This window comes from Chinchilla lanigera, unplaced genomic scaffold (assembly GCF_000276665.1).
Source record: "Chinchilla lanigera isolate Chin_1 unplaced genomic scaffold, ChiLan1.0 scaffold00176, whole genome shotgun sequence".
In the NCBI taxonomy this organism is placed as follows: Eukaryota; Metazoa; Chordata; class Mammalia; order Rodentia; family Chinchillidae; genus Chinchilla; species Chinchilla lanigera.
Window position 1 is genome coordinate 141,961 of NW_004955577.1, and position 12,767 is coordinate 154,727.

Here is a 12,767-nt window from a genome sequence, read left to right on the forward strand (position 1 = left end):
CCCCTCCCCCTCTCCCTCAACCATAGCACATCAGAGCCAACCGTCTTCTCAGGGCTCTGCTGGGCCAGCCCCTCACTTAACAGATGAAGATACGGAGGCCTCCCAAGCTCTGGTGACTTGCCCAAAGCAGCAGGGCAGAGACACCAAGTGCCCTAAGACAGTGGAGAGCTCCCTAGTCAGGGCCCTTCCCTTCCCTTCAATCAGCCTGGAAGAGGAGCTTCCTGTCCCTCCATTTCATTCTCTGTGGTGCGGATTTTCATGACAGTGTATGTTTAGTCTGGCCCTGACAGCACCTACATTATTCCAGGGAACTTGACCGTGTGGAATGCTGCACCTGCTTATTTACCAGGGCAGGAGATTTATAATAGCTGAAGTTCTGGGTGTGACCACAAGGAAGTCAATCCCTGCCTTACCTTAGATAAGCGGAGCTGATAACCAGCCCTCTGGTGTGCTCTGTGCCTCCCACTCGGATAATCTGACCTCTCTGGGGGTCTGCATCAGAAAACAAGCCCCACCCTGAAAGATAGGAGATCCCAGTCCTGAGTGTTAAAAGTAAATGCGGGCTGGGGACGTGGCTCAGTGGTAGAGTTCTTGCCTTGCATGCACAAGGCCCTGAATTTGATCCCCGGCACCACAAAGAAAAAGAAAAAAAGGAGTAAATGTGACCTCAGAGTCACCCAGTTTCACCGATGAAGAAACAGGCCAAGCCTTGTCCAGGCCCCTGCACCCTCCTTCTGCCTGTCCACCCACATCCTCGAGGCCCCTGCAGACAAAGAAGGCTGGGAACCGTGCAGGGAAGGAGCACATCCAGAGGGAAGCGTGGTGCCCGAGTCATGCGCCGGTGAGGGCTGTGGCCCAGACGCGAGCTTATCCAGCCTGCTTCTGCCCACCAACCTTAATCTTGGTCCCCCACAAAGCCTAGGGCATGAGCAGTTTTTCTATCAGAGTGTAATGCGCCCGGTCTGGAGTGCAACTGCCAGTGGAGTCCTTCTTCCCAACTGAAACCTCTTGGGCTTGGTCTTTACCGGCTGGATTACTGTCAGCATTCTGGTCTGCTGAGCTCTGACCAGAATCTCCCATCAGACTCAGCTTATAGCATTCTATAGTTCCTGGCCAGTGTCCTCAAACCTCCCCAAACTCCTACGAACCAGTTCCAAAGGTGTCTGAACCCACGGTCAGGCAGTATCTCAGCAGTGAGCCCGATACTCTAGTACCAAAATCTGCCTTAGAGAAGGGCACCATGTCATGAACACAGCTCACCTGGATACCTCTGGGGAAGGGAACGACAGCATCCCCCTGGTCCTGCCTGTGCAGAGTTTTTCTTTGAGGGGGTAAGAAGTTTCTGGAATGTCCGTGTTTCTTCACTCCATCCCCACTTCTTCCCCACCTTCCTTCCTTCCTTTCCGCAGCAGTAAGGATTGAACCAGAGTCTTTGCACTGAGCTACCTCCCAATCCATTTTTTATTTTGAAGGTCTTGCTAAGTCACTGAGTTGCACAGACTGGACTTGAACTTGTGGTTCTTTTGCCTCAACCTCCCAGATTGCTGGCATTACAGGTGCAAGCTACTGCACCTTGATTGAGTGTTGTTTTTTTTTTTTTTTTTTTTTGCACTACTGGGCATTGAACCCAGGGCCTTGCACATGCTAAGCATATGCCATACCACTGAATATATCCCCAAGCTCTTTTAAACTGAGATAGGGTCTCGCTAAATTGTCCATGTTGGCCTTGCCCTTTTCAATCCTCCTGCCTCAGCCTCCCAAGTAGCTAGGATTACAGGTATGCAGCACTGTATCTGGCAATTTTTTTTTCTGAGCATGCTGGCTCTCAAGATTTTTATTTTTGTTTTTACTAGTACCTGTTTGCAGAAAATAAAAAAAATTTTTTTATCATAGACTGGCTTTCAAGATGTGTGGGTGAGTGGGATGGATGGATGGACTTTTATGCATAGGGCAGGAACCCAGGCCTAGTACATGCTAGACAAGCACGCTACTACTGAGCTATATCCCCAACACTATTTTTTTTGTGTCAGGAATAAAACTTAGGACCTTGCACTTGCCAGGCATTTGCTGTGCCACTGAGTTATTTCCCCAGCTCTATTTTTTTTTAATAGTAACTGGAAAAGTATAAGAAAAATCTAATGGTTTTAGGCCCATGGCCCCTTAATGGCTTTTTTTCAAGCTCTGGCCACACTAAATGCCCAGTGGTAGACACTTACCTGGCACGTGCAGAGCCCTGGATCCCATTCTCAGGACCGCAAAGAAGAAAAGAGAAGAGAAGAGGGAGAGAGAAGGGGAGGAGAGGAGAGGAGAGGGAGAGCTCAGTCCGGGGACCCTCAGCTTCTCCCAGAGGGGCTGGTGCTGGGTACATACATGAGACAGCGCTGGCAGCTGTTGGGGTTTGCTTTTCATCTTTGAAAAAGCAGCTGACTTTCTGAGCTTCAGGGCCGGGGACTCGGCGTGGTGCACGTCCTGCCTGAGCCAGGCATCCTGACTTATAGGCAGCAAGGCGGTGAGCATTGGTGTGTCCGGTGCCAGGAGCATGGCAAGGCAGAAGATCTGCCAGTGAGTGTCGGGGAGCGGGTCGCACCTGCTGTGCCCTGCTGCTCTTTGGCAGGGGAGGTTGGTACCGACTTGGGCACAGTTGGCGCAGCCATCAGGCATTCGTTCCCCCATCCCAAGTGAGTCATCATGTATGTGTTGCTCCTAAGATTTATGTCAGGGTAATAAGAACTCCCTGAAATGTTTTTTTTTGTTTTGTTTTGTTTTTGGTTTTTCTCCGGTACCGGGAACCGAACTCATGACCTTGCGCTTGCCAGGCAGGCGCTTTTGCCACTGAGCTAAATCCCCAGCCCCTCCCTGAAATGTTTTAAATTCAAAAATCTGAAGTCCCCAGTAAGTCAAAGAGATAAAATGGAAACAGAGAGAGAGAGAGCGCTATTCCCTTACCTGGTCAGTGGGTAGGGCAGCTTGAGCCTTTCTTTTTCTTTTTCTTTCTTTCTTTTTCTTAAATTTTATTTCAATGGTGCTGGGGATAGAACCTAGGGCCTTGAGTATGCTAGGCACGTGCTCTACCACACCACCGACCACACCGCCTGTCCTTGGCTTGCACCTTCCTGAAGCTGCTTGCAGGGCTGCCCTTACTCAGTTGAAGTGAGGGCACAGAAGAGACTGTGCAGACTCCTGCTCAGCATAGGGCGCCCCACTGTGTGCCCCATGCCCCGCGGGCAGCAGATGCCAACCTCCATGGCTGGAGTTGTCACTTCACGCCTGGTGATACAAACTCTTGACTCTCTTTCTTCTGTGGAGGTCGTAATATGTTTTAGACTTGGTTAATACTCTCATAGTCCTCTTACTACTTATTTTAATTTTATTCTTACCCTAGATTGTGTCTTTGGGGGTGTAGTTAGCCACAGACATTGTGCTGGCATTTTTTTCCTAGAAGTAATGCGCTAGCAAGTGAGCCCCTGGAAGGTACCTCCCAGACCCAGGGGAGGTAAGGAGGCAGGTCACCCCAGTTAAGTACCACTACCTCCCTTGTCTAGGCTGGGAGCTAAAATTTCTTGAACATGGCTGCTAGGGGTTGAAGTTCACCTCCACCTTCCATATCATAAATGATGGCAATTTAAAGATTTTGTGACACATATTTTTCAGGATCTGTGCTCCTGGGACACTCGCACAGGCAGCCCAGGTGTGGCGCTTGAACACCTGTGAAGTTTGCTAGGGGGCCTGGCTGCCGCTCCCTGGACCTCAGGGAGCTCCTGCCCTTTCACTGCTGGAGCGCAGCCAGCCACTGAGGGGTGGGAGAGAGGACGAGACGAAGCGAAGTCATGTCAGGACTGCTGCGATTTGTTTCCTCTAAAGAGACACGGGGGGACAGAAGCCGCGCAGTCCCTTTTGTCCTCACAGCCCTGGCTCTGCCCTGCCTTTGTCGGTGGCGAAGCCCGCCTGCCTGCTGTCCTTCAGCTGCACCCGCAACTGCCTTCCCCACTTCCAAAATGTGCCCAGGCGCCCTGGGTAACGCACACAGCTGAGCAGGTGGAGCCTCCGATGGCTCCGGGCTGGCACTGCCTGCCTTCCTGAGGACTTTCACCCGGTCCCGGCGGGCCGCCTTTGGGCTGTCCCGTGGCATCCGGGCCACTCCTGGCTCCTTGTGCTACCTCCCGGATTGGGCTTGACGGAGGGCAGTCCAAGGGCCGTCGTGGCTGACTAGTTCAGTATCAAAGTGCAGGCCCAGTGCGTTACTGAGATTAGAAGGTGATCTCGCCACAGCCCTAGGCCAGGAGATCTGTGATGTGAGGGCCAGGACCCGCAGTCAAAAAGTTACCATCTCAGGAACTCGTGCCGCCCCCTCCCTCGCTGCCGGCCCGTGCCGGCCGGCCGTGCTGCTTACGATGTGCCACTCACGCTCTCCCCCCGCTGTCTCATACCGTGGCTTCCCTGTGTGCTGTGTGTGCCGCGCCAGCTGTGTTGTTCTGCTTATGTGCATTTTGGTTTTGTTTGGGGTTGCTTTTGACGATTTACTTTGTTCCGGTGTTCTGTCTCCTCCGCCTGGCTGTGGGGGCTGTGTGGCCCCGATGCTTGCCGCCTCCATAGATCCCCGTTGCACAGCCCTCTGTCATGGACGACATTGAGGTGTGGCTCAGGACGGACCTGGTGAGACTGACTTTTATATTCTGCGTGCGGGGCGTGGCAAGGCAGAGGCTCTTCTGAGGACAGGCCTCGTGACACTGCAGGGCCGAGGCTCTTGTGGTGGGTGGAGGAGGGAGGGCAGGCGTGGCTGCTGTGGCCAGCAGCTCTTCGCAGGGCGCCTTCTTCCCCAGCACCGGCCGGGGCCTGGGGTGCCACAGCGGCCCTGGCCCTGGGAGCACACACCCCGCCCTGCACAGCCCTGCCGTGGGGGCAGGTCCCCGCCTGCTGACTCAGGGCCCGTGGGAACCCGGCTCAGCCAGCTCCCAGCACGCTCACCTGCTCCCCAGCTTCTGTCAGTTTCAAGGGCGTGCGTGTGCTCGGGGCTGGGGGGCAGCGGCGGGAGGTGTTGTTGTTTGATTGGGTTCGGGGGATCTTTGCGGGTTTTTTGTTTTTTGTTTTTTTACTTTTTTTGGTTTTAATTTTTTAATTTTTTAATTTTTATTTTTTCAACCCTAGGGAAGGCACTCATAGACTTGCAGGTTCGAGGCAGGCACTGTACCACTGAACTACATCCTCGGCCCTCCTTTCTGCCTTTTTATTTTATTTTTATTACGAAATGTACACAGATGAGTTGGGTATTTGTTTTTGTCCTGCATTCACTGTCACCTCCTTTCCCGGGAACGTTTGGGTTTAAAAGACCCTGTGCCCCGCAGACTCATGTCCCCATTCAGTAAGCCGGGGTGACAAGCGGAGCATATTGCAGTCTGGAAGTGGTGCTAGGTCCCCTCCCTCCCCGCAGTTCCTCTCAGAGCCTTTCAGCTGCCCTGACGCTTGGCCGGGGGCTGCTGAAGAAGTGGCTGTGGTGGGAAGTTGGCTTGCTGGATGCTCCCCCGGGTCAGGAGATGGCGCCTCGTCCTCCTGGCGGCGCATTGCGGGGTGACCCTGTCCCCAGAGAACAGTGGCCTCTGGGCTGGCAGGCTGTGGGCCGTGACAGAACCACGGGAGGACGACGGGCCTGGGTGTCTCGCTGCCTCCTTCCCGGAAGCCCAGGCTTCTCAAAGGCACCCAGTGCCCACGGAGCCACCCGGCCAGGCGTCCAGAGGGGAAGACAGTGCCCCATGGCGTCTTCCCCAGAGATTGCCTTAAAGAGAGATAAAGCCAGGAAGGCCAAGGCCCTCACATTGTAAGGGGCCCTGAGGCCCAGAAAGGGGAAGGGACCTGCCCAGCAAGGCCCCACCACAGGTCGGGGAAGGGGGCTTCTCAGTCCCTGTCATCCCCTGCCCAATGCAGCCTCACATGAGCTGCTCTTCCAGGCAGCCCTCTAAGCAAAACCAAGTGGGACTGGCTCCCGCCCAGCCTCCATGGCCCTTCCGGGGCCAGCAGAGAGGATGGAGTCCGGGCAAAGGAGAGGGCTGGTGCGCCCGGCAGAGCCTCCCCTGCCCAAGCGCCTTCTAGGTGCCAGGCGGGGCCGCCCAGCCCCACACAGCTCCCAGCTGTCCGTATGGACAGTGTCTTCCCGTGATCCCTGCGCTGGTAGTGAGCAGAGGTGGCACCGGGGAGCAGGCCTGGGAACATCTGCACAGCACAGGCTCGGCCCTCCTGTGGCCGTCCTGCTTCTCTTCAGAGCCCTGAGTGTGCACGGCCAGGGAATCAGTCTGTGTCATTTTTAGATTTTTCTTTCTGGCCTTTCTAGGGGCCAAAACCTGGAATCTATTTGGTTTTTTGGTTTTGCTTTTTTTTTTTTTTTTTTTTTTTTTTGTTACCGGGAATCAAACTCAGGACATTGCGCTTGCCAGGCAGGTGCTTGTGCCACCGAGTTATGTCCCTGGCCCTGGTTTTGCTTCTAAAAAAACAAAACAAAATAAAATGTCTTCTCCTCCAATAAAAAGAGCATTATCTCGCTGTTACAGAAATTTGGAAACAGCTGGGTGTGGTGGCACACACCTGTAATCCCAGCCCTCTGGAGGCTGAGCCAGGAGGATTGCCTAAGTTCGGGCCAACCTGAACTACCTAGTGAGACCTTGTCTCTAGGGGAAAAAAATCTGGAACAGGGAAAAGCAGGAAGTTTATTTGGACTGCCATTGGCAGTGCCACGTGGGGTGGCCATGGGGGGTAGAGGTGGCTGGGTGAGCGAGGCCTCATGGTCCCTAACGCTGCTCTCTCTGCTCCTCCCGCAGAAGGGCGACGACCTGGAAGAGGGCGTCACAAGCGAAGGTACGGCCTGGCCAGTGGCTTTGCACCTCCCTTTGCCATTCCCATCCCAGACTCTGGGGACCTACAGAGAGTGGCCCCTCGTCTCCACGGGGCCTCTGCTGTCAGAGGCCCTGCTGGTGCCAGCACGGGAGCCGTGGCTTGGGGGAGGAGGGGACCGAGTCCAGCCCGGTGCTGATATGGGGAGCATGGGGAGTCACATTCCCATTTTCCTTAAGGGAGATGGAAGTCCAGAAGAACATGTGGGTACAGACTGAGACTTAGTGGGTACACAGTGCCCTCTTGGGTCCCAACTTCTGGGTACTCCACTTAGCTCAGACACAGCACCCAGTCCACAGGGGTCTACAGGGACCGGGCAAGGCTGAGCTGGAGGAAACAGCACCAGCCTGGGCCTCAGTGGATGGGCCAGGTGCGAACAGGGCCTGGTTCTCAGCAGGGCCCTGCCCTCTCTGCTGCACCCCTGGCCCTCCCCGCCTATCCCCCTGTCCCTCCTAGAACCTTACCTTCCCGCTCACAGTCCGCCGGACCCCGTAGTCAGAAGGCCCAGGCGGAGAACTGTCAGGGGACCTGACCTCCACTCTGGGTGACCGCCCTACTGAGTGGCTCCCCTGGCCCTCCTGTGGGAGATGTGGGATGTCCCCTGCCACATCTCTGAGGGGTGCCAGGCTCTCTGGCCTGCGCCCATACTAATCTGAAAATGGACAGAACTTTGGAGCTCGAGGCAGGAGTTCTGTGGTCTCGCTTCCAGAGCGTTTCCCTGCGGGGCCCAGGGGCCGCTGGGTCTTCTTCCCCGGCGCTGGGGGGCCACAGCACCCCCACTGCAGCACACCTCTCCCGCCCGGCTGGGGCTCCCACTTGCCTGTGGATGGCAGAGGAGGAAACGAGGTGGGGAGGCCCTTCCTAAGACAGGTCCCCAGCTCACGCACGGATGCTCACCCGCCACCCCAGCTTCCTGAGCCCCGTCAGCCCCCCAGTGGAGTACAGGCCGGGGCTGGGAGATGGGCTGATGCCGGAGTGACCGCTGTGGAGCAGCTGGGCTGCGTCCTCGTCAACCCTGGCCCCTGCCTTGGTCTGTGTTGCAGAGTTCGATAAGTTCCTGGAAGAAAGAGCCAAGGCCGCTGAAATGGTCCCTGACCTCCCGTCGCCCCCTGTGGAGGCTCCCGCCCCGGCTTCCAACCCTTCTGGCCGGAAGAAGCCCGAGCGGTCAGAGGACGCCCTCTTCGCCCTGTGAGCTGCGCTGTGGTCTTCTCCGTGAATAGCAGGTCACTGCTTGCTCCCTGTGGACACTGGGCGCTGGCCACTCTCCCTGCCCCTCAGCCTTGACCTGTGCGCCTGTGTCTCCATGGAAACACCTGTGTCTGTCATCCTCGTCAGGACCAGCTTTCGCCACCTGCCGTCTCTGGGTGGTGGGACTGCCACACCGCAGCTGGAGGCCCGCCCTCCCCTCCCCAGACCCTGACCGTGTGTCCTCCCAGGAAGAGCGGTCACCCAGCCCAGCAGAGTAGCCCCTCGACACTGCTCCTGAGCAGACCACCCGGACTGTCTTCTGCATTACCCGTCCACAGAAAGGGGGGTGAGGCCCTGGCTGGCCCTGCGTGCCCACAGTATGTGCCACCTCTGCCTGGCCCAGTGGGTTCCCTCAGGCCTGCCGCCCTCCGTGCCCCTCTGCCAGCAGTGGCTTTGTGTCTCTGCCTCTGGAAGAGCAGGAGTCAGTCCGCTCTGTGGACCTTGTCACCTCGTGGCCCCTGTCGTGTCGGCACATTAGAAGGCTGTGCGGGGCGCTCACGGGCTTCTCTGGTGTTCTTGACCCTCTCCCCCCAGTCCGCTGCTTCCCGAGACCTCCCACCCCAGCCGGCTCAGGGCCAGGCCCAGCCGAGGGGCCGCAGAGGACCCACAGCGCCTGGTGTGGGGCGCCCCTCGCAGTTGGGAGGGCGGCACTGCCATAAACCCAGTTGCAGCCTGCGCGCTCCGGCCGCCAACCCTTGACCCTGTTGTGTGAGGGGCTGCTGGCCCGGGGACGAGAAGTGAGCCGGCCCTGCCTGCAGCAGCCTCCACTCACCCCCTCCAGGCCCCGCAGCAGACAGGAGGCTCCAAAGGACTAAGTGGCCAGCGTGACACTGAGGCCCCTGTACCTCTCCCTGGCCAGGCCTCCAACCTGCTGTGGGCAGCGTGACCTGACACCTCTCATGACCCCAGCCACTGGTCCTGAAGGCCAGTAGCCCAGGGCTGAGCGGATGGGGGCTGGTAACACCTGCTTCTGTCCTGTGTCTTCATTAATGTGTCTCCCAGCCCCGGGCAAGGGACTCAGCACTACCTTGGCCCTGACCCACCTAACTCTTGCCCCAAGCTGCCGTTACCCAGGATGAGGAACAAGCTGCTGCGCCACCCTGCTGAGCCGGCACCCTTCCGCACGCGTTGCCAGGTGACCAGTCTCCCCACCCATGGTGTGGCGTGGCCTAGTGCTGTGCCCGTCACCGCCAGGGCACCAGCGCTGCAGGGAGAGGGGGCCGCTGTGAGGTGACTGGAGACGGCTCTGGGAAGTGCTTGGGCCCAGGACTGCAGGGAGGGCTGTGGCGAGCACTAGCAGGGTGTTCTGCCCCGGGACTCCATGCCCAGCCTAGCACTCTCCAGGGAGGACTGTGGTCAGGTTGGAGCCATCTGCAAGACAGCAGGTTTGTCACACTCATTCCACAGAACACTCCTCAGAGTTTGCCGCCTGCTTCCTGCCCTGCCCTGCCTTCTCCCTGCCCTTCTTACCAGCTTGGAAGGGCAGGACCCCTGAGGCAGCTAGATGCAGAGAAGTGCCTGGGATGGCCCGGGCGTGCCCAGGGACCCCAGCCCTCCGCTACCTGCCAGAGCTGGGCCCGCAGGTGGTGGCAGACCAGGGCTAGCATCCTCTGAGGAAAAAGTCGACTACCTGCCTTGTGGACGGTACAGAGGAAGAGGGGCATCTGCGGTGAGCAAGGCTGACATAGGTGCCCTCCTGGGAGTCTGCAGCAAAGCTGCTCCTAATACTCACGTCAAGCACCCCTCAGCCCCAGCAGGCAGGCCTCCTGACTGGAAAGACTTGGCTGCCCTGTGGGCCGCACGTGGTGGAGGACTCCTGTGGGCTGAGGTGACAAAGGTGTGAGGCCTGGGCCGGAAACAAGTGTGGGGATGTTCTCCTGAGGCCTCTGGCTCCCGCCTGCCCTGCCGTCCCGGGCACGGTCCCCAGGCTCCTTGCCTAGGGAAGGAGCAGGGCTCTAAGGAAAGCTGGACGTCGCACGCCACCAGCCTCCACAAGTGTTAGAAATCACAGATACAGTATGTACGTAATTACACTAAATTATTGCTGGGATTCCTCATAAGCACTAATTATACCTGATTATAAGTTAAAATATTTATTTTGTCAGAATATTTTCTTGGGGGTGTGTTTAACCCTCTGTGTTTGTGTGTGCCGAGGTGTGAAGGCTCGCCAGTTCTCCTTGCCGCCCTCCCGGCCCGCTGGGAGCAGCCAGCTGCACCACGTACATTGTGCCCTGGCGCGCAGCAGGGCCTGAGGCCGGGCTGAGAGTGACCAGCCTGCTTCTCATGTGCGTGGGATGAGGGCTTTGGAGCCAGAAGGGCTTGTACCTGCCCTGGGCCAGAGGGAAAGGTGGCCGTCCGTCTGTCCGGTCTTTCTGTCGCCCCCGCTTGTGCGTGACTGTGCCTTGGCTCCTTGCCCTTCTCCCCACCCGATGGCCTCAGGCCTGTGCCGTCCCTGCAGCGCCTTGGGAGCGAGGACCGGCAGCTCTCCTGTGCCGAGGGACTGGTGTCCAGGAATGGGCCAGTGGCAGCCAGGCTCCCACTCCTCCGTCCTTTCCCATCCTAGCCCTTCCTGCTGGCCCAGCCCTCTGATGGTGTAGGGTAGACCATGGGCCTCCTGGGCCCCGGCCGGCCCTCGCTTGGGAAGAGCACGTGGACTCGCGCTAGCCCGGCTGCAGCCCTTGCACCATCCAGCTGGCCCGTGTGCCTCTCCCTGACCTTCTGTTGGGACATCTGGGCTCTTGCGCCGTGTCCAGCCACACGGGGACAGTGTGTGTCCCCACCAACAAAGGGACCTGCTCCACTCCAGAGATGCTTTTTGTCAGGCCTACAGAATCTCCCTTTCCCAGTGCCCATCTCCGGCCCTTCCTGGCCATGGGGGCCCAGGCCAGGCTTCCCCTGTAGCCGCTAGCCTTGGGAACAGCTGTCAGCCGTGAGTTATGACTGCTTCTGTCCGTGTCCCAAGCCAGTCTCCAGGCTGTCCTGGAGGGTAAGCAATGGATATTTTATTTCTTCAAGTTTGCACTTAATTTGTGAGGGTTCCCAGGGTCACTGGGGGCTCCTGAAAAGAGGAACGTGTTGAGTTCATTATCCCCTTGTCCCACGGGTCTGGTGTTATTGTCACTGTCTTGTGTTTTTGTGGGCAGAGCTGGTTGCGGGGCAGTGGGTCGGTGTTTATTCGGCTCAGAGTGACCCTGGAGCGTCTCCTCACCCCACTGGCTCTCCCAGATGCTGTCTCTCTAGTTTGGGTTCTTGCATGTAATGTATTCCACAATAAATGAATAACTGAACAAACCACTCCTGTGTGATCTCTTTTGAGTTGGCTGTGACCACCCAAAGAGCGTTCCATGTTAGACCAACCGCTTTCTTTCTTTTTTTTTTTGGTTTTTCTCCGGTACCGGGAATCGAACTCACAACGTTGCGCTTGCCAGGCAGGCGCTATGCCGCTGAGCTAAATCCCCAGCCCCCCAACCACTTTCTTTAAGCAGGGCTGCTATGGAGGCCCTGCAGGAGCGGGCATCTGTGGGACCCACTTTCCGCCCTCCCCCTCCTGCCCCACTGCCAAGCCAGGGAGACCCCTGGGCTCAGCCCGGCTGGGCTCAGTGGCAGCCGTAAGTCTGCCCACCTGCCTGAGCACCTAGGACCAGGTGCTGTGTGTCCTCCTGGGTCCCAGACAGGTATGGAGGGGCCACTCACCTTGTCCAGGGGGAGCGGGCCTGAGCTCCCCCAGAGCCCCTCTGAAGCTAGGCTCTACGTTTGGTATCAGTTTTTCACAGAGCTTATGCCAGGGGCTGGATTTGAAGGCCGCTGGTGGCCAGGCGGACACCACCCACACCTTTTGGTAACATTTATTGAGATAGAACTCACATCCCACATTTACCCACTTAGTACAATTGGCTGGGGGTGCGGCTCAGTGGTAGAGGGCCTGCCTGGGATGTATGAGGCCCCAGATTCATTCCCTAGCACTACAAAAAAGCAAGCGTACGGGGGAGCGGTTTGGATATAACCTCGGGGTTGTGCACCCACCCCCACTTCAGTTTTTGAACACTTTCACCCCATCAAAAGGAACCCAGTCTCTGCCTAGGCCACGACCTACTCTTCATGTGAAAAAGGCTCCTCTGCTGCTGTGCATCACGGCGGCTGCCCTGCACATGTGGCTCTGTGCTGGGAAGCAGGCCTTCCGGCTGGCCTGGACACAGAGGGGTCCTGAGGGACAGAACGTACCAGGCTGGGTGCTTGGGCCTTCTTGAGGGGCCAGGGGCTGGGAGACCTTGAATGCCGTCATCTCTGGGGATGTGAGGATAGATGTTGTCTTAAGTTACTTTTCTCACTGATGAGACAAAAGTACCTGACACCCAAAGTTAAAGGAGGAAAGAGTACTTAGCGCACAGTCTGTAAAGAACTCAGTTCATAGTTGGCTGGCTTCAAGGCAGGGTGAATGGCAGGGGCATCACAGAGGAGAAACGGTTCATGGCAGGCGGCAAGTGACAGGTGACAAGCAGCAACTCTCTTTCTGTCCCTGGTATCCTCTCCAGGCTACCCTCCCGGGAGGGGCGCAGCACTCACACCCAGGGTGGAGCAGCCTTAGTCCTAGCGTTGGGTGGCACCATGAATCAATCGCAGCATCCCATCCTTCACTGCAG

At 57.5% G+C, this 12,767-nt stretch overlaps 1 protein-coding gene across 5 annotated transcripts in view; it reads left to right on the forward strand.

The window, feature by feature from the left end:
• Tom1l2 (target of myb1 like 2 membrane trafficking protein) overlaps positions 1 to 11,421 on the forward strand; it is a gene marked incomplete at its 5' end in the record, with an annotated part of 59,505 nt that extends 48,084 nt beyond the window's left edge. For 3 of the 5 annotated variants that reach the window (XM_013509625.1, XM_013509627.1, XM_013509628.1), the window contains 3 exon segments: positions 4,594 to 4,653; positions 6,807 to 6,843; positions 7,923 to 11,421. In XM_013509625.1, coding sequence (XP_013365079.1) covers positions 4,594 to 4,653; positions 6,807 to 6,843; positions 7,923 to 8,071 — 246 coding nt within the window. 5 annotated transcript variants of the gene reach the window in all.
• Positions 11,422 to 12,767: the final 1,346 nt, after the last annotated feature.